We start from the raw sequence: 24,715 nt of genomic DNA, 5'->3' as shown, positions 1-24,715 counted from the left end.
GACTCCGAATACACCCCGCTTAGGGACGGCACTGATAAGTATCGGCGTCCGAAGGACGTAATATACGATCCCGACGACCCGATTACTCTAGCCATAGAGGCAGCCAATCAGCTCGCGACATCAAACACTTCAGGACCCCGATACCGACCCCGCCGGCGTGGTCGACGATTTCCCTCGTACAGCGCTTATCGCTATCGACCCACTAGGGTCGATTAATTCTTTCAAATATTTTTCCTCTCAGACGACGCCCTGAGCCGAGGTTCGCGCCCAACTGGGCACCCTCAGGCCTGTTGTCTTAAACGTTGTACCGGGTCAGAGCCTTCAGCGCTCCCCATTTGTCCGGCCAAGTAGTTGAAAGGTCGAGTGGAGTGCAAAGTTGAAGTGTGAACTTTTTGCTCATAATATACTTGTATAGCGCGTGTTCTGCGCTCGCTTGGCCCTTCCTCTTTCTTCTATTCTGTAGTTATCTGCACAAATTATATTTAAAGCATCGTTGTTACGTTATTGATATTGCGAGCGTCCGCAAACAAAGTAATTAAAGTGGGGACACACGGCCGTGGCGGACGGCGAGCGTGGTAAAGCGGTTATTAGAGCCCCCGCAAACCACAGACTTTCTATCAGCCGATAGTTTGGTCGGGCTTATAATCAGTATGAAGATGTATCGGTGTTTGGTATCGGTCTTTGTAGTATGCGGACTTGCATACATCTTCATACTGATTATAAGCCCGACCAAACTATCGGTCGATAGAAAGTCTGTGGTTTGTGGGGGCTCTTATACTTACGAGTACTACCCAATTCATCTAGACGGATGCGTCAATGTCATAGCGAGATCGTGAATAAACTAATCTCAACTTCGAAAATCCTTAATGGCCTTTGAAAGGTTTTCCTTTCTCCTTGAATCCTCGGATGTCCTTAGAAAGGATTCTGGGGCTCTACTGGGTAAGACGAAACCGATTAAGATTGGAGCAAATCGACCATAGATTTGATTCTGTCGTACCGCGAAAGCAGCCAAGATGGCGATTCCCGATTCGTGACGTCATATGAAGTTCGGCAAGCCAACTGACCGAGGTACCTATGCTCAATCCTATGACAAGCCGTCATTGCTAGCCCTTTGATGACGTAAGTGTTACCACTGTGTTACCATTAAATTGGTATCTCCAACATTCCAAGGACGTAAATTTTATTATTGAAAATTAAGTGAATTACTGACTAATGTATTTGATTATTATTACTTGTCACATATATAAAAAATATTAAAACTGTAAGTAACTCTTTAACTAAAAGTTCAAAATTTCCTTGCAGTGTAAATATTAAAAAAAACATAGGACGTGGGTAATTTATTTTTTACAAAATGGCAACGCAGGGTGGGATGACGTCAGCTGGGGTAACCTTGAAATGTTAGCTGTCACTTTCGACTGGTTTTCTTATGCTATGGTACGAAGTGTCTGGGGTGTGGTAGGTTATGTTGTTCGTACAGTCATGAGCAATATAATGTACCCACTTTAGGACTCTGTCGCACTAACATATTTGACATTTAGTGAGACTTTCAGTTCAATTTGTCAAAAAAGTTAATGTGAAATGGTACCAAAGTGTATACATATTAATGCTCGTGACCGCGCAAGCTCGCTATCCTACACAGCGGTGTGTATCACTTGACTCTTGCCCGACGGGTGACGGTGACCACACGACCACAAAAAAACGACCATCCGCTACCGTCCGCCAGTTCATACCAAGATGCGTTAATGATACGACGTTAAACTGCAAATTATTATTAGTTTCGACGAGTGGTTTATTTCCTACTTTTTAAAGTGTTTCCGTGATTATGAATATTAATTTAAAGTATAAATAAGTGAGATTTTAAAATAAGTAGGTGGTTGAATATTATTATAAATAGTTTGGAAGAAAGAAGATTTTAATGTAAGTACCTACCTACTTTGTTTGCTTTTTTATAACGAAGTCTCCAAGCTGGTTTTGTATTGAATTAGTTGTGGTTTTTTTTGGCGAATTTTAAAAGCCACATGATGTTGGCAATTTTATCTGTTTGTATCTAAATGGTAATGAGGTCTTTCCAGGCTAGATGGCGTTGTACAGATTTAACGAAATAATTCCCTATCTTATTCATATTACTTACTCGGGTACTTACATACTTTTTTAAGTATTCAAAAATAAAATGTAGTGGCCAAAAGCATATATAAAAATAATTGTTGCTTTTCAAATTCCACAGCCATTTTATCCGCAATGTATATCTTATGTGTTAGGCTGCAATTGTATCATTACTTTTCGTAAGATAATTCAAATTCAAAAATATCTTTATTCAGTAGGTAACATAGTTACACTTTGAATCGTCAATTTTTACATAACGAACGTCTCATCCGCCTAAAACTACTGCAGCTTCTCACAACCTGTATAGCCGGGGAAAAGAAGCTGCAAGAAAAACCTCAGCACAGGGCCCTAGACGTTCTAAAAAAATAAAAATAAATATAAAATATTGGTACTTACACAACATACAAAAGTGATATTTTGATAAATAGCCGATTATACTAAGGTTTTTAGCTTTCCTGTGATATGGAGGGAACTCCTTGCATCATAGTCGACATTTAGTATTCAAGAGCACCTTTTAATAACTCCGTGGTCCAGTGGTTGAGCGTTGGTCTCACGATCCGGAGGCCCCGGGTTTGAATCCCGGTGGGGACATATCACAAAAATCACTTTGTGATACCTAGTTTGGGTAGGACATTACAGGCTGATCACCTGATTGTCCGAAAGTAAAATGATCCGTGCTTCGGAAGGCACGTTAAGGCCCCGGTTACTACTTAATGACGTAAGTATGAGCCATGTCAGGGGCTTTTGGCGGCTCAGTAATAACCCTGAAACCAGGGTTGATGAGGTTGGTACTCCACCTCACAACCCACACGATAAGAAGAAGACTGGAATCAGTACCATCATCATCAGCCCATTAACGTCCCCACTGCTGGGGCACGGGCCTTCCCTATGGATGGATAGGGAGATCGGGCCTTAAACCATCACGCGGGCCCAGTGCGGATTGATTTATTAACGACTGCTAATGCAGCCGGGGCCAACGGCTTAACGTGCCCCGAAGCACAAAGGAGCTCGAGATGAAAACTTTTTTTTTGTGGTCACCCATCCTATGACCGGCCTTTGCGAAAGTTGCTTAACTTCAACAATCGCAGACCGAGCGCGTTTACCGCTGCGCCACCGAGCTCTTCGGAATCAGTACCAATTAGTACTTTATTACAATAACAGTCATCAACTTAACGGTATCAGTAATTATGTAATATTTAGTATTAAATTACACTATTAGGAATCCATTATTAACTATGTTAATAATCTTAATAGTGAGGTGCATTAACAACCTCATCAACCCTCGTGTCAGGGGTTACTATTGAACCGCTAAAGGCCCCTGACATGGCTCATGTATCGACTACTTACTTACATCAGTAAGTAGTAACCGGGGCTTAACGTGCCTTCCGAAGCACGGATCATCTTACTTTCGGACCTGGTGATCAGCCTGTAATGTCCTGACCAAACTAGGGACCACAAAGTAATTTTTGTGATCGAACCCGGGACCTCCGGATCGTGAGCCCAGCGGCAACTTGTGTCGAACTGACTTTAACCTTTTTTGTTATCTAATAAAAAATGTGTATTAAGTAGTATGTTCGTTTGCACATGGTCGATGACCACAAAGCCGCTGGTTCGTACCACAAACAGAGATTGTGTTTCCTTGAATATTTTTCCTGTTAGACTCAATAACCGGACTCGAAGATATTAAATACATACATGGCATTTGACCATTCGACCTTTTTAAAAAGAAAAGACAAAAATGCAGTGTTTGTTACTAACGGCCACCGTGGTCCAGTAGTTGAGCGTTAGGCTCACGATCCGGAGGTCCCAGGTTCGAATCCCGGTGGGGAATTATCACAAAAAATACTTTGTGATCCCTAGTTTGGTCCGGACCTGCAGCTATCGACCCACTAGGGTGGATTAATCCTTTCAAATATTCTTCCTCTCAGACGACGCCCTGAGCCGAGGTTCGCGCCCAACTGGGCACCCTCAGGCCTGTTGTCTTAAACGTTGTACCGGGTGAGAGCCTTCAGCAGCGCTCCCCATTTGTCCGGCCAAGTAGTTAATGCCATCTGCAGCAAATCTACAATTAATCACGTCAAAAAAAATGATCAAAATGAAAAGAAGCAATAGTACTATGTGATCCAAATATCAAGCAACAAACATTTTTATAGTGCTTCTGCAATTAGATTATAGGTACCTATTTTTTTTTTAATTGATTATCATGGATCACGTTAAATCTGAACAGCGCCATCTCTATTTTTTTTAGGAAAGTCTATCATTATGTTATAGGTACTGTATCTAATAATAAGTATTTACCGTCTGTCCGTGACCTCATAACAACTATCAAATACTGACTACAAACTCAATTCCTTGGTGTCCGAAGCGATAACCCTTTTGTGAACTTGGCTGACAAGTCGCTTTCAATATAAACAAACACACAAAACATATAAATAATATATAAGCTGACGACTACATTCCAATTAGGGTAGTCAGAGGCAAGGTATAAGAAAACCAGGTATACTCAATCCTATGACAAGCCGCCATTGCTAGCCCTTGATGACGTAAGTGTTACCACTAAATTGGTATCTCCAACATTCCAAGGATGTAAATGTTATTATTGAAAATTAAGTTAATTACTGACTAATGTATTTAATTACTATTATTTGCCACATATATAAAAATCAATATAAAAAGGAGCTCGGTGGCACAGCGGTAAAAGCGCTCGGTCTGCGATTGTTGAAGTAAAGCAACTTTCGCAGAGGCCGGTCATAGGATGGGTGACCACAAAAAAAAAAAAGTTTTCATCTCGAGCTCCTCCGTGCTTCGGAAGGCACGTTAAGCCGTTGGTCCCGGCTGCATTAGCAGTCGTTAATAACCACCAATCCGCACTGGGCCCGCGTGGTGGTTTTAGGCCCGATCTCCCTATCCATCCATAGGGAAGGCCCGTGCCCCAGCAGTGGGGACGTTAATGGGCTGGTGATGATGATGATGATGATGATATAAAAATCATTACCACTGTACGTAAATATTTTACTAAAAGTACAAAATTTCCTTGCAAAGTAAATTAAAAATGTTGGACATGGATAATTTATTTTTTACGAAATGGCAACGCAGGGTCGGATGACGTCAGCTGGGCTAACCTTGAAATGCTAGCTGTCAGTTTGAGCATACCTGGTCTTCTTATACCATGGCCAAAGGTACATACTTACATCATACATACATACGTGAAAGGCATACTTACAATACAAGGAATAAAAATAAAATTGTTGTTCAAAATTCTAGATTAAGTAAATTAAATTCATTTTTTTTTGGGGTTATGTATACGTTTTTACAATAAAATACCAGATAATATTTTAAATTTGTCAGAGAATAAATTTAAAGCTCACGTGAAGCTTACTTTATGTAAAAAAGCTTATTATAAGATTAATGATTACCTAAATGATAAACATGTCTGGTATTAGATGTGTTCCTCTAGTTATTAAATAACTTGTAATGTACCCTCATTGATTTAAAAGATGTATTGCTGTTGCAGTTTCTTGTCATTTCTTCTCCTCAGCCATAACACCTTGCGAAATGACGTAAATTCAAAATGTTACATTGACCTCAAGTTTATCCATGATAATTACGTTGAATAAATGATTCTGATCGCAAGATGAACTTAGTACCCACGCCTCACCGAGCTTTCTGTTAGATCAGCACAATTTACTAACACAGTTGGCTTTCGTAGACGGCGATACGGCTCACCACCTATCATCATCATCATCATCAGCCCATTAACGTCCCCACTGCTGGGGCACGGGCCTTCCCTATGGATGGATAGGGAGATCGGGCCTAAAACCATCACGCGGGCCCAGTGCGGATTGATGGTTATTAACGACTGCTAATGCAGCCGGGACCAACGGCTTAACGTGCCTTCCGAAGCACGGAGGAGCTCGAGATGAAAACTTTTTTTTTTGTGGTCACCCATCCTATGACCGGCCTTTGCGAAAGTTGCTTAACTTCAACAATCGCAGACCGAGCGCGTTTACCGCTGCGCCACCGAGCTCCTCACCACCTATCACGTTGGTCTAACTTGTAAGTAAGATCATGCCTATTAGGGTAGACGGGTAACGGCCTCCGTGGTCAAGTCGTTTGAGCGTTATTAATTCAGACCGGGTTATTAATTCATTATAAAATTAAAAGATGTTAATCATCCGTCCCTTTCCTTTTCGGCGGAAAGAAATCGATAACTTAAACATAACATAAACAGCCTATATACGTCCCACCGCTGGGCACAGGCCTCCCCTCAATCAACCGGAGGGGGTATGGAGCATACTCCACCACGCTGCTCCAATGCGGGTTGGTGGAGGTGTTTTTACCGCTAATAGCCGGGACCAACGGCTTAACGTGCCCTCCGAAGCACGGAATCATCTTACTTTTTCGGACAATCTGGTGATTCAAGCCTGAAAAGTCCTTGCCAAACAAAGGACAGTCTCACAAAGTGATTTCGACAATGTCCCCATCGGGAATCGAACCCGGACCTCCAGATCGTGAGCCTAACGCTCTAACAACTAGACCACAGAGGCTGATAACTTAAAATAAAATTCAAATAAAATACGTTTAAATACCTAAAGATAAAATTGAAAGTAAGTACATACGGTCACGAGCATTAATATGTATACACTTTGCTACCATGTCACATTAACTTTTTAGACAAATTGAACTGTAAGTCTCACTAAATGTCAAATGTGTTAGTGCGACAGAGTCCTAAAGTGGGTACATTATATTGCTCATCACTGTACTTACGTACTCCGTACTACCGGTTTTCTTTGTAACTACAAGTAACAGGAAAAACCAAAATACATTACACATGCGATTCACAGAAAACCATTAGTTCAGTAATTGGGTATGCCATGATGATACCTAAGTACTCAAACTTGTATAATAATTGTTCTTTAAGTAAGTTAATTATTATGGTGCCGATTCCTGTTCATATAATCACTAATTTAAGAGCCACGCTCTTGTCGGTGTAGCATTCTCCCCTGGTAGTTGCGGCTTCCGAATACATTCCGCTTAGGGACGGTACTGAAAAGTATCGGCGTTCGAAGGACGTAATATACGATCCCGACGACCCGATTACTCTAGCCATAGAGGCAGCCAATCAGCTCGCGACACCAAACACTTCAGGACCCCGATACCGACCCCGCCGGCGTGGACGATTTCCCTCATTCAGCGCCTATCGCTATCGACCCACTAGGGTCGATTAATTCTTTCAAATATTTTCCTCTCAGACAACGCCCTGAGCAGAGGTTCGCGCCCAACTGGGCACCCTCAGGCCTGTTGTCTTAAACGTTGAACCGGGTGAGAGCCTTCAGCGCTCCCCATTTGTCCGGCCAAGTAGTTAATGCCATCTGCGGCAAATCTACAATAAGTAAAAAAAAAAAGGTGTAGCATTCTCCATGCTATTTTTTTAGGGTACATAGGGCAGTGGTTTCCCTCTTGCCTTCCGCCCCGCAGTACTCTGTCTCATGCGAGTGGGATCGCGCGCAGAGTAGTTTATTTCAAAGCCATACTAGGACTCCTGTCCTCCGCCTCTGAATAGTACTGACTGACAGTTACTGCCCTCTGTCTGTACGGTCACGAGCATTAATATGTATACACTTTGGTACCATGTCACATTAACTTTTTTTACAAATTGAACTGTAAGTCTCACTAAATGTCAAATATGTTAGTGCGACAGACTCCTAAAGTGGGTACATTATATTGCTCATGACTGTACACACGATCAATTTTAATTTTATTTTAAGTTATACCTGTCATTTTCTTATCCGCCATAAAGGAAAGGGACGAGTAGTAGACAGGCATCAAATTTATGGAACATGTCAATTTTCAGCAGAAATTAAAACAACCCTCTAAAACTTTTACATCGGCCAATAGCATAGAGCAATACGGACCACCGCGGACCGAGCCAATAGCCCGACGGAATTGACGTGCCTTCCGAAGCACGGATCATCTTACTTTCGGACAATCAGGTGATCACCCTTTAATGTCCTAACCAAACTAGGGATCACAAACTGATTTTTGTGATATGTTCCCACCGGAATCCGAACCCGGGGCCTCCGGATCGTTAGTCCAACGCTCAACTACTGGACCACAGAGGCTGTTAAAAGTATATTATTGTATTATAATGAAGCATGTGGAGCTCGGTGGCGCAGCGGTTAACGCGCTCGGTTTGCGATTGTTGAAGTAAAGCAACTTTCGCAAAGGCCGGATGGGTGACCACAAAAAAAAAAGTTTTCATCTCGAGCTCCTCCGTGCTTCGGAAGGCACGTTAAGCCGTTGGTCCCGGCTGCATTAGCAGTCGTTAATAACTATCAATCCGCACTGGGCCCGCGTGATATTTAAGGCCCGATCTCCCTATCCATCCATAGGGAAGGCCCGTGCCCCAGCAGTGGGGACGTTAATGGGCTGATGATGATGAATGAAGCATGTCAATTTGGGAAATCATCAACTTCAATTAATTGTTATCAATTGTTGTATTTTTCTGTTATCAGCAGAATGTATTTCATAATACTGTCGTGTTTAACGGCGTGTGCGCTGGCGCAGACAACCATTGACCCCAACCTCCTCATCGAGCTGTTCGGCACCCCCCAGCCGCCCGTTACCCCGACCCCCAACACGACGACTCGGTTGGAAGATGTAAGTATCATAATCATGGTATTAGAAAACCAGGTATGATCAATCCTACGACAAGCCGCCATTGCTAGCCCGTTGATGACGTAAGTGTTACCATCAAATTGGTATCTCCAAATTCAAAAATATCTTTATTCAGTAGGTAACATAGTTACACTTTGAATCGTCAATTTTTACATAACGAACGTCTCATCCGCCTAAAACTACTGCAGCTTCTCACAACCTGTATAGCCGGGGAAAATAAGCTGCAAGAAAAACCTCGGCACAGGGTCCTAGACGTTCTTTAAAAAATAATAAAAATAAACATAAAATATTGATATACAATTGAGTAATTTAGCTGCCTAATATCAGTTCTCAGACAGTTAATCCCATGCATTCATATCTTCTAAATAATCACTAACTTTAAAGGTTATTATAACCTTTTTTGTAACCATACATATGTTTCCAACATGCCATACATAACATAAACTGCCTATATACGTCCCACTGCTGGGCACAGGCCTCCCCTCAATCAACCGGAGGGAATATGGAGCATACTCCACCACGCTGCTCCACTGCGGGTTGGTGGAGGTGTTTTTACGGCTAATAGCCGGGACCAACGGCTTAACGTGCCCTCCGAAGCACGGAATCATCTTACTTTTTCGGACAATCAGGTGATTCAAGCCTGACAAGTCCTTACCAAACAAAGGACAGTCTCACAAAGTGATTTCGACAATGTCCCCATCGGGAATCGAACCCGGACCTCCAGATCGTGAGCCTAACGCTCTAACCACTAGACCACGGAGGCTGTTGGTGTGGCTTCAACATGCCAAAGACGTAAATTTTATTTTTGAAAATTAAGTGTATTACTGACTAATATACTTAATTATTGTTACTTGTCACATATATAAAAAACATTAAAACTGTAAATAATTATTTTACTAAAAGTTCAAAATTTCCTTGTAAAGTAAATGAAAAACATTGGACGTGGGTTATTTTTTACGAAATGGCAACACAGGGCGGGATGACGTCAGCTGGGCTAACCTTGAAATGTTAGCTGTCAGTTTTGAGCATACCAGGGGGGTTAAAAGGCCACATCATCGAAGCAATTCATCTATTTGACATTTGTTTGCATTGCGCACTTACTTTTATATGCGCAAATGTCAAATTGCAACATTGCTTTCTTAGATGAATTGCTTCGATGTGGCCATTTTACCCCCCTGGTTATTCTTAGACCATGCTTGAAATGACGTTTGTTATCATCGACTGTACAGTAACGTCGGCTGCGTCATTTCCATAAAGAGTCATCCTCTGATAATATGACGTAAGTACGTTATATTATTAGGAGCTCGGTGGCGCAGCGGTAAACGCGCTCGGTCTGCGATAATTGAAGTAAAGCAACTTTCGCAAAGGCCGGTCATAGGATGGGTGACCACAAAAAAAAAAAAGTTTTCATCTCGAGCTCCTCCGTTATGCACGTTAAGCCGTTGGTCCCGGCTGCATTAGCAGTCGTTAATAACCATCAATCCGTACTGGGCCCGCGTGATGGTTTAAGGCCCGATCTCCCTATCCATCCATAGGGAAGGCCCGTGCCCCAGCAGTGGGAACGTTAATGGGCTGATGATGATGATGACGTCATATTACGTTCTAGACTGAGGATAAAGCGTAAATTGCTTTGAAATTACGTAGAAGGAAAAATAATACTTTTACCGTAAGTAGGGGTGGTATTAATAAACGAATCTCAGCTGAGACTGCCCTCAAGATCATGCTCAAGTCTCTGTTTTTATATGAGAACTGTCACATTGACATGATCTTGAGAGCAGTCTCGAAGCTGAGATATATAATAATAATATCTTTACTTTTGTACCATTAAAGCCTTAAGTATATGACAGTATTTGTTCACATTTATAAGTATGTAATTACAGGCTGTGACATAATTACTATGAGTCAGCTGTTATCCCTAAAATGTTTAAAACTGAGCAAAGGATACCAGCTACCATCCAAAAGTTGTATGCTGAAAGCCAATGTGTATGAGCCAGATGTGAGTGATGGGATGTGTATATGCATGTAAATTATGTAAGTGTTGAGATAATGAGATCAATAAATTCAATAGCAAGTTAATAACATGAAACATACATAGTTGCACATTGGTAAAGAAATCAAATATAATTGTGGCATCACCCAATTAGCTATAAGTAATTATATTGAACGCATTTATATTTTCCTGCGGTTGGCGGCTTGCACATATTCTGTGCGTGCGGTAATTGGTTGCCGCTGTGCAAGCCGCCAACATAGCGGAGCGAAACGACGCACCGATCGGAAATCCTTCCGGAAACCCGCGCCCGCGCGCCTCTCTCCGCTAGTTCCCTACATGGCCAGTTGCCATCCAGTGTCCGTTGAAACCATTATTTGTAATATCAAGAATAATTATAATCGTTTTGAAGACTTATTTTTGGAGTTATTTAATTTCACCAAGCAAACAACCCAGCAAATAGGAAGGTACTTAAAACCAACGGACACTAAAGAATCAATAGTTTGAGAATAGTTGTAGAAAAGTAATATAAGTAAAATGTAATAGGCAGTTAAGTATATACGTAGTTATTTCATCATCATCATCAGCCGTACGACGCCTACTGCTGGGTATAGACCTCTCCCTAAGATCTCCACGACGATCGGTCCTGCGCTGCCCGCATCCAGCGGCTTCCCACGACTTTCACCAGATCGTCGGTCCACCTTGTAGCGGGCCTACCCACTGAGCGTCGTCCGACACGTGGTCGCCACTCCAGAACCCTTCCGCCCCAGCGGCCATCAGTTCTTTAAGTACTGCTAATAAAATACTAGTAATTTACAGTTGTTTTTCAATTTATCTATTTGGGATTCATTCGTGAAGAGCATGGTCTTGGCACCTTCTTTACGTAGCAGTACTCTAGCGATGGTAGTCCAGCAGTATTTATACAGGCCTGTCTTCGTGAGCTGCCGTGCGAACGTCTAGCATTTGCAGTCAACTCAACCCACGAAGGGAAAACCATCCCAATACAGGTTAGCTCACACACCTCCGAAAATCCGTTTCTCGGGAATATGGGTTTCCTCATGATGTTTTCCTTCACCGCTGAGCACGTGATTATCATTTATGATCCAAACATGTATTCGAAAACAAATTCGACAATCATTAGTTTAGACCATAATAATTATTATGATAGGAGTGAACAGGAAAATCATCGTCGTCGAAACGCAGTTGCGCACAGTTAACGAAGGAATTTGTTGATGAGTTTGTATTTACTTACTTTCTAACTCAACCGACAGCATGATTGGTGAGTTCAAAATTCGGATACTTTGCAGCGAATTTCAAATGAATGTACCAGGAAAGCATAGGTTTGTAGAAGTTCGCTGGCAACAGCCAACATTGCGTGACAGACCAGCTCTCAGAACAATAGATGTCTCTTTCGCACTTGCCTGTATACTATCTTTCTATCCCGTTCTCAAATTAATCATCTTATGATGTATGTTGAGGGTAGTTCGAAATTTTAGTAGTATTTTGTCAGCATACAGTCGGGCGCTATTGTTTCTGTTTCCGACAAACATATATCAGTTTCTTTCTGACACATTAAATACATCCATTTAAAAAAGGAGATAAACATAAGAGAGTAATGCAATATATTTTCCTATCTCCCTTTCGCACTAGGCTGTATACTATATTTCCGTCCCATATGAGCCAAACACACTGTCATAAATATCTGAAAATTATTTGATAATGGCAGGCAGTTCAAAATTTGGTTTGGAGTAAATGAATGTTGGGCCTTGGTAACAATAAGTATAGTTAGTTGCCTCTTTCGGATTATTTTGTAGACTATCTTTCTGTCCTGTTCTCAAATAAACATCCTAAATTTAACGGAATATGCACTAGGAGAAAAACAAATTGGTGGCTAAATCGGTAATTTTGCTGTGAATCTCAGATGAATGTACCAGGATAGCATAGGTTTGTAGAAGTTCGCTTTCACACAGCCACTATTGCTTGAGAGACTAGCTCTCAGAACAATAGATGTCTCTTTCCCACTTGCCTGTATAATATATTTCTGTCCTGTTGTAAAATTGATCATCGTATGATGTATGTTGAGGGTAGTTCGAAATTTTAGTAGTATTTCGTCAGCTTGTTTCTGTTTCTGGCAAACATATATCTGTTTCTTTCTGACACATTACATACATCCATTTAAAAAAAAAGAGATAAACATACGAGATTAATGCAAAACATTTTCCTATCTCCCTTTCGCACTAGGCTGTATACTATATTTCCGTCCCATATGAGCCAAACACCCTGTCATAAATATCTGAAAATTATTTGATAATGGCAGGCAGTTAAAAATTTGGTTTGGAGTAATGTTGGGCATTGGTAACAAACAATAAGTATAGTTTCCTCTCTCGGATTAGTCTGTACATTATCTTTCTGTCCTGTTCTCAAATTAACATCCTAAATGTAATGGATATGCAATAGCAACCTCCGTGGTCTAGTGGTTAGAGCATTAGGCTCACGATCTGGAGGTCCGGGTTCGATTCCCGATGGGGACATTGTCGGAATCACTTTGTGAGACTGTCCTTTGTTTGGTAAGGACTTTTCAGGCTTGAATCACCTGATTGTCCGAAAAAGTAAGATGATTCTGTGCTTCGGATGGCACGTTAAGCCGTTGGTCCCGGCTATTAGCCGTAAAAACACCTCCACCAACCCGCATTGGAGCAGCGTGGTGGAGTATGCTCCATACCCCCTCCGGTTGATTGAGGGGAGGTATGCAATAGCAGAAAAATAAAAATCAGTTAGTTTTAAATTGGTGAGCTAATTCGGTAATTTTGCTGTGAATCTCAGATGAATGTACCAGGATAGCATAGGTTTGTAGAAGTTCGCTTTCACACAGCCAATATTGCGTGACAGACCAGCTCTCAGAACAATAGATGTCTCTTTCCTACTTGCCTGTATAATATATTTCTGTCCTGTTGTAAAATTGATCATCGTATGATGAATGTTGAGGGTAGTTCGGAATTTTAGTAGTATTTCGTCAGCTTGTTTCTGTTTCTGGCAAACATATATCTGTTTCTTTCTGACACATTACATACATCCATTTAAAAAAGGAGATAAACATACGAGAGTAATGCAATAATACATTTTCCTATCTCCCTTTCGCACTAGGCTGTATACTATATTTCCGTCCCATATGAGCCAAACACACTATTATAAATATCTGAAAATTATTTGATGATGGCGGGCAGTTCAAAATTTGGTTTGGAGTAAATGAATGTCGGGCCTTGATAACAATAAATATAGTTTCCTCTTTCGGATAAGTCTGTACACTATATTTCTGTCCTGTTCTCAAATTAACATCCTACATTTAACAGAATATGCACTAGGAGAAAAACAAATTGGTGGCTAAATCGGTAATTTTGCTGTGAATCTCAGATGAATGTACCAGAATAGCATAGGTTTGTAGAAGTTCGCTTTCACACAGCCACTATTGCTTGAGAGACCAGCTCTCAGAACAATAGATGTCTCTTTCCCACTTGCCTGTATAATATATTTCTGTCCTGTTGTAAAATCAATCATCGTATGATGTATGTTGAGGGTAGTTCGAAATTTTAGTAGTATTTCGTCGGCATATAGCCGGGCGCTATTGTTTGTCTGTTTCTGGCAAACATATCTCTGTTTCTTTCTGACACATTACATACAACAATTTAAAAAGGACATAAGCATTCGAGAATAATGCAATACATTTTCCTATCTCCCTTTCGCACTAGGCTGTATACTATATTTCCGTCCCATATGAGCCAAACACACTATTATAAATATCTAAAAATTATTTGATGATGGCGGGCAGTTCAAAATTTGGTTTGGAGTAAATTAATGATGGGCCTTGGTAACAATAAGTATAGTTTCCTCTCTCGGATTAGTCCGACACTATCTTTCTGTGCTGTTCTCAAATTAACATCCTCAATTTAATGGAATATGCAATAGCAGAAAAATAAACATCAGTTAGTTTCAAATTGGTGGGCTAATTCGTTAATTTTGCTGTGAATCTCAGATGAATGTACCAGGATAGCATAGGTTTGTAGAAGTTCGCTTTCACACAGCCAATATTGCGTGACAGACCAGCTCTCAGAACAATAGATGTCTCTTTCCTACTTGCCTGTATAATATATTTCTGTCCTGTTGTAAAATTGATCATCGTATGATGAATGTTGAGGGTAGTTCGAAATTTTAGTATTATTTTGTCAACATATAGCCGGGCGCTATTGTTTGTCTGTTTCTGGCAAACATATATCTGTTTCTTTCTGACACATTACATACATCCATTTAAAAAAGGAGATAAACATACGAGAGTAATGCAATAATACATTTTCCTATCTCCCTTTCGCACTAGGCTGTATACTATATTTCCGTCCCATATGAGCCAAACACACTATTATAAATATCTGAAAATTATTTGATGATGGCGGGCAGTTCAAAATTTGGTTTGGAGTAAATGAATGTCGGGCCTTGATAACAATAAATATAGTTTCCTCTTTCGGATAAGTCTGTACACTATATTTCTGTCCTGTTCTCAAATTAACATCCTACATTTAACAGAATATGCACTAGGAGAAAAACAAATTGGTGGCTAAATCGGTAATTTTGCTGTGAATCTCAGATGAATGTACCAGGATAGCATAGGTTTGTAGAAGTTCGCTTTCACACAGCCACTATTGCTTGAGAGACTAGCTCTCAGAACAATAGATGTCTCTTTCCTACTTGCCTGTATAATATATTTCTGTCCTGTTGTAAAATTGATCATCGTATGATGTATGTTGAGGGTAGTTCGAAATTTTAGTAGTATTTCGTCAGCTTGTTTCTGTTTCTGGCAAACATATATCTGTTTCTTTCTGACACATTACATACATCCATTTAAAAAAAAAGAGATAAACATACGAGATTAATGCAAAACATTTTCCTATCTCCCTTTCGCACTAGGCTGTATACTATATTTCCGTCCCATATGAGCCAAACACCCTGTCATAAATATCTGAAAATTATTTGATAATGGCAGGCAGTTAAAAATTTGGTTTGGAGTAATGTTGGGCATTGGTAACAAACAATAAGTATAGTTTCCTCTCTCGGATTAGTCTGTACATTATCTTTCTGTCCTGTTCTCAAATTAACATCCTAAATGTAATGGATATGCAATAGCAACCTCCGTGGTCTAGTGGTTAGAGCATTAGGCTCACGATCTGGAGGTCCGGGTTCGATTCCCGATGGGGACATTGTCGGAATCACTTTGTGAGACTGTCCTTTGTTTGGTAAGGACTTTTCAGGCTTGAATCACCTGATTGTCCGAAAAAGTAAGATGATTCTGTGCTTCGGATGGCACGTTAAGACGTTGGTCCCGGCTATTAGCCGTAAAAACACCTCCACCAACCCGCATTGGAGCAGCGTGGTGGAGTATGCTCCATACCCCCTCCGGTTGATTGAGGGGAGGTATGCAATAGCAGAAAAATAAAAATCAGTTAGTTTTAAATTGGTGAGCTAATTCGGTAATTTTGCTGTGAATCTCAGATGAATGTACCAGGATAGCATAGGTTTGTAGAAGTTCGCTTTCACACAGCCACTATTGCTTGAGAGACCAGCTCTCAGAACAATAGATGTCTCTTTCCCACTTGCCTGTATAATATATTTCTGTCCTGTTGTAAAATCAATCATCGTATGATGTATGTTGAGGGTAGTTCGAAATTTTAGTAGTATTTCGTCGGCATATAGCCGGGCGCTATTGTTTGTCTGTTTCTGGCAAACATATCTCTGTTTCTTTCTGACACGTCATTACATACAACAATTTAAAAAGGACATAAGCATTCGAGAATAATGCAATACATTTTCCTATCTCCCTTTCGCACTAGGCTGTATACTATATTTCCGTCCCATATGAGCCAAACACACTATTATAAATATCTAAAAATTATTTGATGATGGCGGGCAGTTCAAAATTTGGTTTGGAGTAAATTAATGATGGGCCTTGGTAACAATAAGTATAGTTTCCTCTCTCGGATTAGTCCGACACTATCTTTCTGTGCTGTTCTCAAATTAACATCCTCAATTTAATGGAATATGCAATAGCAGAAAAATAAACATCAGTTAGTTTCAAATTGGTGGGCTAATTCGTTAATTTTGCTGTGAATCTCAGATGAATGTACCAGGATAGCATAGGTTTGTAGAAGTTCGCTTTCACACAGCCAATATCGCGTGACAGACCAGCTCTCAGAACAATAGATGTATCTTTCCTACTTGCCTGTATAATATATTTCTGTCCTGTTGTAAAATTGATCATCGTATGATGAATGTTGAGGGTAGTTCGAAATTTTAGTATTATTTTGTCAACATACAGCCGGGCGCTATTGTTTGTCTGTTTCTGGCAAACATATATCTGTTTCTTTCTGACACATTACATACATCCATTTAAAAAAGGAGATAAACATACGAGAGTAATGCAATAATACATTTTCCTATCTCCCTTTCGCACTAGGCTGTATACTATATTTCCGTCCCATATGAGCCAAACACACTATTATAAATATCTGAAAATTATTTGATGATGGCGGGCAGTTCAAAATTTGGTTTGGAGTAAATGAATGTCGGGCCTTGATAACAATAAATATAGTTTCCTCTTTCGGATAAGTCTGTACACTATATTTCTGTCCTGTTCTCAAATTAACATCCTCAATTTAACGGAATATGCACTAGGAGAAAAACAAATTGGTGGCTAAATCGGTAATTTTGCTGTGAATCTCAGATGAATGTACCAGGATAGCATAGGTTTGTAGAAGTTCGCTTTCACACAGCCACTATTGCTTGAGAGACTAGCTCTCAGAACAATAGATGTCTCTTTCCTACTTGCCTGTATAATATATTTCTGTCCTGTTGTAAAATTGGTCATCGTATGATGTATGTTGAGGGTAGTTCGAAATTTTAGTAGTATTTCGTCAGCTTGTTTCTGTTTCTGGCAAACATATATCTGTTTCTTTCTGACACATTACATACATCCATTTAAAAAAAAAGAGATAAACATACGAGAGTAATGCAATACATTTTCCTATCTCCCTTTCGCACTAGGCTGTATACTATATTTCCGTCCCATATGAGCCAAACACCCTGTCATAAATATCTGAAAATTATTTGATAATGGCAGGCAGTTAAAAATTTGGTTTGGAGTAATGTTGGGCATTGGTAACAAACAATAAGTATAGTTTCCTCTCTCGGATTAGTCTGTACATTATCTTTCTGTCCTGTTCTCAAATTAACATCCTAAATGTAATGGATATGCAATAGCAACCTCCGTGGTCTAGTGGTTAGAGCATTAGGCTCACGATCTGGAGGTCCGGGTTCGATTCCCGATGGGGACATTGTCGGAATCACTTTGTGAGACTGTCCTTTGTTTGGTAAGGACTTTTCAGGCTTGAATCACCTGATTGTCCGAAAAAGTAAGATGATTCTGTGCTTCGGATGGCACGTTAAGCCGTTGGTCCCGGCTATTAGCCGTAAAAACACCTCCACCAACCCGCATTGGAGCAGCGTGGTGGAGTATGCTCCATACCCCCTCCGGTTGATTGAGGGGAGGTATGCAATAGCAGAAAAATAAAAATCAGTTAGTTTTAAATTGGTGAGCTAATTCGGTAATTTTGCTGTGAATCTCAGATGAATGTACCAGGATAGCATAGGTTTGTAGAAGTTCGCTTTCACACAGCCACTATTGCTTGAGAGACCAGCTCTCAGAACAATAGATGTCTCTTTCCCACTTGCCTGTATAATATATTTCTGTCCTGTTGTAAAATTGATCGTCGTATGATGAATGTTGAGGGTAGTTCGAAATTTTAGTAGTATTTCGTCAGCTTGTTTCTGTTTCTGGCAAACATATATCTGTTTCTTTCTGACACATTACATACATCCATTTAAAAAAAAAGAGATAAACATACGAGAGTAATGCAATAATACATTTTCCTATCTCCCTTTCGCACTAGGCTGTATACTATATTTCCGTCCCATATGAGCCAAACACACTATTATAAATATCTGAAAATTATTTGATGATGGCGGGCAGTTCAAAATTTGGTTTGGAGTAAATGAATGTCGGGCCTTGATAACAAAAAATATAGTTTCCTCTTTCGGATAAGTCTGTACACTATATTTCTGTCCTGTTCTCAAATTAACATCCTACATTTAACAGAATATGCACTAGGAGAAAAACAAATTGGTGGCTAAATCGGTAATTTTGCTGTGAATCTCAGATGAATGTACCAGGATAGCATAGGTTTGTAGAAGTTCGCTTTCACACAGCCACTATTGCTTGAGAGACCAGCTCTCAGAACAATAGATGTCTCTTTCCCACTTGCCTGTATAATATATTTCTGTCCTGTTGTAAAATCAATCATCGTATGATGTATGTTGAGGGTAGTTCGAAATTTTAGTAGTATTTCGTCGGCATATAGCCGGGCGCTATTGTTTGTCTGTTTCTGGCAAACATATCTCTGTTTCTTTCTGACACATTACATACAACAATTTAAAAAGGACATAAGCATTCGAGAATAATGCAATACATTTTCCTATCTCCCTTTCGCACTAGGCTGTATACTATATTTCCGTCCCATATGAGCCAAACACACTATTATAAATATCTAAAAATTATTTGATGATGGCGGGCAGTTCAAAATTTGGTTTGGAGTAAATTAATGATGGGCCTTGGTAACAATAAGTATAGTTTCCTCTCTCGGATTAGTCCGACACTATCTTTCTGTGCTGTTCTCAAATTAACATCCTCAATTTAATGGAATATGCAATAGCAGAAAAATAAACATCAGTTAGTTTCAAATTGGTGGGCTAATTCGTTAATTTTGCTGTGAATCTCAGATGAATGTACCAGGATAGCATAGGTTTGTAGAAGTTCGCTTTCACACAGCCAATATTGCGTGACAGACCAGCTCTCAGAACAATAGATGTCTCTTTCCTACTTGCCTGTATAATATATTTCTGTCCTGTTGTAAAATTGATCATCGTATGATGAATGTTGAGGGTAGTTCGAAATTTTAGTATTATTTTGTCAACATACAGCCGGGCGCTATTGTTTGTCTGTTTCTGGCAAACATATATCTGTTTCTTTCTGACACATTACATACATCCATTTAAAAAAAAAGAGATAAACATACGAGATTAATGCAAAACATTTTCCTATCTCCCTTTCGCACTAGGCTGTATACTATATTTCCGTCCCATATGAGCCAAACACACTATTATAAATATCTGAAAATTATTTGATGATGGCGGGCAGTTCAAAATTTGGTTTGGAGTAAATTAATGATGGGCCTTGGTAACAATAAGTATAGTTTCCTCTCTCGGATTAGTCCGACACTATCTTTCTGTGCTGTTCTCAAATTAACATCCTCAATTTAATGGAATATGCAATAGCAGAAAAATAAACATCAGTTAGTTTCAAATTGGTGGGCTAATTCGTTAATTTTGCTGTGAATCTCAGATGAATGTACCAGGATAGCATAGGTTTGTAGAAGTTCGCTTTCACACAGCCAATATTGCGTGACAGATCAGCTCTCAGAACAATAGATGTCTCTTTCCCACTTGTCTGTATAATATATTTCTGTCCTGTTGTAAAATTTATCATCGTATGATGTATGTTGAGGGTAGTTCGAAATTTTAGTAGTATTTCGTCAGCTTGTTTCTGTTTCTGGCAAACATATATCTGTTTCTTTCTGACACATTACATACATCCATTTAAAAAAAAAAGAGATAAACATACGAGATTAATGCAAAACATTTTCCTATCTCCCTTTCGCACTAGGCTGTATACTATATTTCCGTCCCATATGAGCCAAACACCCTGTCATAAATATCTGAAAATTATTTGATAATGGCAGGCAGTTAAAAATTTGGTTTGGAGTAATGTTGGGCATTGGTAACAAACAATAAGTATAGTTTCCTCTCTCGGATTAGTCTGTACATTATCTTTCTGTCCTGTTCTCAAATTAACATCCTAAATGTAATGGATATGCAATAGCAACCTCCGTGGTCTAGTGGTTAGAGCATTAGGCTCACGATCTGGAGGTCCGGGTTCGATTCCCGATGGGGACATTGTCGGAATCACTTTGTGAGACTGTCCTTTGTTTGGTAAGGACTTTTCAGGCTTGAATCACCTGATTGTCCGAAAAAGTAAGATGATTCTGTGCTTCGGATGGCACGTTAAGACGTTGGTCCCGGCTATTAGCCGTAAAAACACCTCCACCAACCCGCATTGGAGCAGCATGGTGGAGTATGCTCCATACCCCCTCCGGTTGATTGAGGGGAGGTATGCAATAGCAGAAAAATAAAAATCAGTTAGTTTTAAATTGGTGAGCTAATTCGGTAATTTTGCTGTGAATCTCAGATGAATGTACCAGGATAGCATAGGTTTGTAGAAGTTCGCTTTCACACAGCCACTATTGCTTGAGAGACCAGCTCTCAGAACAATAGATGTCTCTTTCCCACTTGCCTGTATAATATATTTCTGTCCTGTTGTAAAATTGATCATCGTATGATGTATGTTGAGGGTAGTTCGAAATTTTAGTAGTATTTCGTCAGCTTGTTTCTGTTTCTGGCAAACATATATCTGTTTCTTTCTGACACATTACATACATCCATTTAAAAAAAAAGAGATAAACATACGAGAGTAATGCAATACATTTTCCTATCTCCCTTTCGCACTAGGCTGTATACTATATTTCCGTCCCATATGAGCCAAACACACTATTATAAATATCTGAAAATTATTTGATGATGGCGGGCAGTTCAAAATTTGGTTTGGAGTAAATTAATGATGGGCCTTGGTAACAATAAGTATAGTTTCCTCTCTCGGATTAGTCCGACACTATCTTTCTGTGCTGTTCTCAAATTAACATCCTCAATTTAATGGAATATGCAATAGCAGAAAAATAAACATCAGTTAGTTTCAAATTGGTGGGCTAATTCGTTAATTTTGCTGTGAATCTCAGATGAATGTACCAGGATAGCATAGGTTTGTAGAAGTTCGCTTTCACACAGCCAATATTGCGTGACAGATCAGCTCTCAGAACAATAGATGTCTCTTTCCTACTTGCCTGTATAATATATTTCTGTCCTGTTGTAAAATTGATCATCGTATGATGAATGTTGAGGGTAGTTCGAAATTTTAGTATTATTTTGTCAACATACAGCCGGGCGCTATTGTTTGTCTGTTTCTGGCAAACATATATCTGTTTCTTTCTGACACATTACATACATCCATTTAAAAAAGGAGATAAACATACGAGAGTAATGCAATAATACATTTTCCTATCTCCCTTTCGCACTAGGCTGTATACTATATTTCCGTCCCATATGAGCCAAACACACTATTATAAATATCTGAAAATTATTTGATGATGGCGGGCAGTTCAAAATTTGGTTTGGAGTAAATGAATGTCGGGCCTTGATAACAATAAATATAGTTTCCTCTTTCGGATAAGTCTGTACACTATATTTCTGTCCTGTTCTCAAATTAACATCCTAAATTTAACGGAATATGCACTAGGAGAAAAACGTGGTTAAATCGGTAATTTTGCTGTGAATCTCAGATGAATGTACCAGGATAGCATAGGTTTGTAGAAGTTCGCTTTCACACAGCCAATATTGCGTGACAGATCAGCTCTCAGAACAATAGATGTCTCTTTCCCACTTGTCTGTATAATATATTTCTGTCCTGTTGTAAAATTTATCATCGTATGATGTATGTTGAGGGTAGTTCGAAATTTTAGTAGTATTTCGTCAGCTTACAATCGGGCGCTATTGTTTCTGTTTCTGGCAAACATATATCTGTTTCTTTCTGACACATTACATACTTCCATTTAAAAAAGGGGGACAAAATATGCGGATTGCGCGGAAATGGCTTTGAAATTACGTAGAAGGAAAAATAACACTTTTAGCGTAAGTAGGGGTGGTATTAATAAACCAATCTCAGCTGAGTCTTCCCTCAAGATCATGCTCAAGTCCCTGTTTTTATACAAGAACTGTCACATTGACATGATCTTGAGGGCAGTCTCGAAGCTGAGATCAATTTATTAAGGCTTTTCGGCAGGAACGGGACAGTTGCGTTTTTCATTGAATAATCTAAATCATTAATACGGTGTGGTGTTTTGTGGTTAATGATCGCATTAAGTTAGTCGGAGGACATCGCGACCGTGTTGTTATATCGGAGTATTCAATAAACAAAGTGTATCTGCCTATTTTCCCTTCGTGCCAAGAAGCCGCTTCATAACTCGAAAGTTTATGCGGACTTTTGAGTTAATTCGTTTGGGGTTCGGAGTAGGAGTCTACTCCGAGGCTGGGGGCTTAGGTTTCATCATCATCACCTTTCATCATTTCATTAATCATCAAGAAAAAAATACGTAAGACATGGCTGTATGGGCATAGTTCCCTTTGCCTTACCCTTCGGGGAAAACCAAACAAAAAAAAACAATTTAATAATACCACCCTACATGTAATATTATTATCTGGAGACCGCGACGCGGGCATAAAGTCTAGGCAGACCGCGTAATATTCTCAAAGCTTCTTCTTCTATCGTGTGGGTTGTTAGGTGGAGTACCAACCTCATCAACCTTGGTGTCAGGGTTACTATTGAGCTGCCAAAGGCCCCTGACGTGACTCAAGTAATAACCGGGACCAATGGCTAACAACGGTGTTGACAATTGCAACATAAAAATACCTTTTAAAAAAAAGGTTATAAAAAATATTAATTCTTTACTTATTTATTCTTTTAAATTAATTTTAGTATTCATCGATCTTCTCTTATTGTCGGACGTGTTTGTAACCTTTGTAATTACCTCATAAACTGCCTATATACCGTCCCACTGCTGGGCACAGGCCTCCCCTCAATCAACCGGAGGGGGTATGGAGCATACTCCACCACGCTGCTCCAATGCGGGTTGGTGGAGGTGTTTTTTACGGCTAATACCCGGTACCAACGGCTTAACGTGCCCTCCGAAGCACGGAATCATCTTACTTTTTCGGACAATCAGGTGATTCAAGCCTGAAAAGTCCTTACCAAACAAAGGACAGGCTCACAAAGTGATTTCGACAATGTCCCCATCGGGAATCGAACCCGGACCTCCAGATCGTGAGCCTAACTCTCTTACCATTAGACCACGGAGGCTGTTTGTAATAACCTACTAAAACTGAATTATATATGCGAAGTGGCGAAACAATCAGCGTTTCTTTAATAAAGTCTGCGAGAGGTGAAATAATCAATCCACACACATTTGAACAAACGGATCATCTTACTTCTGAACAATCAGGTGATCAGCCTGTGATGTCCTCAACCAAACTAGGGATCACAAAGTGATTTGTCCCCACCGGGTTTCGAACCCGGGACCTCCGGATCGTGAGCCCAACGCTCAACCACTGGACCACGGAGGCTGTTGTGTTATGTTATGATAATTTATAATTATTTCAGATAACAGTAAAGCCGACAGACAAGACGACAACCTTTACCGACGTTAACGGCGAGGCATGCAAATGTGTGCCTTATTACCTTTGCGATAACGAACTTAACGACGTTAACTCTAATAACGCCAGCGTCACTGGATACGGGACTTTGGATATTAGGTACGTAAGTTAATTTTACTTTGCAAGAAACGCTTAAGGCGATTCTCACACTGCCCCGCATAATGCAGCGTAGCGCGTGGATGCCTGTTCTTCCGTCGCTTGTATCTCCGTTTGTATAGAAAACACGCACAGTCTAACACACAGAAAATGTGTCCGCATGAACGCGCGTGGATGCATTTTCTGTGTGTTAGACTGTGCGTGTTTTCTATAAAAATAAATAATTCTTTATTTCACAAATTTTTGTTACATCGTGGCCGAGACCTCGCATTAAGTAATCCTAGGATACTTGTGGCGGGAATGTCTCGCAATTCCCAA

At 40.0% G+C, this 24,715-nt stretch overlaps 1 protein-coding gene and 2 long non-coding RNA genes across 8 annotated transcripts in view; all 3 read left to right on the top strand.

Moving 5' to 3' along the window:
• The first annotated feature begins 1,710 nt into the window (after window positions 1–1,710).
• LOC126378926 (phenoloxidase-activating factor 2-like) overlaps window positions 1,711–24,715 on the top strand; it is a 34,315-nt gene continuing 11,310 nt past the window's right edge. The window contains exons 1-3 of one of the 3 annotated variants that reach the window (XM_050027455.1): window positions 1,711–1,917; window positions 8,622–8,763; window positions 24,249–24,400. In XM_050027455.1, the coding sequence (XP_049883412.1) occupies window positions 8,623–8,763; window positions 24,249–24,400 (293 nt within the window). In that variant the 5' untranslated portion in view covers window positions 1,711–1,917; window position 8,622. Of the gene's footprint in view, window positions 1,918–6,137; window positions 6,160–8,618; window positions 8,764–24,248; window positions 24,401–24,715 lie in introns of those variants that run through there. The other 2 variants (XM_050027454.1, XM_050027456.1) reach the window with 2 other exon arrangements.
• LOC126379047 (uncharacterized) overlaps window positions 6,323–24,715 on the top strand; it is a 29,703-nt gene continuing 11,310 nt past the window's right edge. Inside the window, exon 1 of the long non-coding RNA XR_007568227.1 lies at window positions 6,323–6,433. This is a non-coding gene — a long non-coding RNA (uncharacterized LOC126379047). The remainder of the gene's footprint in view (window positions 6,434–24,715) is intronic.
• LOC126379045 (uncharacterized) lies at window positions 11,726–22,382 on the top strand. Of its 4 annotated transcripts, none has more exons than XR_007568223.1 (4): window positions 11,726–13,614; window positions 14,203–16,951; window positions 19,050–20,290; window positions 21,194–22,382. It is a non-coding gene; the product is annotated as an uncharacterized LOC126379045 (long non-coding RNA). The 4 variants fall into 4 exon arrangements; XR_007568225.1 differs by lacking the exon at window positions 21,194–22,382 and having other exon boundaries at window positions 14,203–14,821; window positions 15,428–16,951; window positions 19,050–20,966; XR_007568224.1 differs by lacking the exon at window positions 21,194–22,382 and having other exon boundaries at window positions 11,726–12,712; window positions 19,050–20,966.

The sequence above is a fragment of the Pectinophora gossypiella genome, chromosome 27, assembly GCF_024362695.1.
Source record: "Pectinophora gossypiella chromosome 27, ilPecGoss1.1, whole genome shotgun sequence".
NCBI lineage: Eukaryota > Metazoa > Arthropoda > Insecta > Lepidoptera > Gelechiidae > Pectinophora > Pectinophora gossypiella.
The sequence above is the reverse complement of the archived record's forward strand: the minus strand, read 5'-3'. Positions and strand labels throughout refer to the sequence as shown.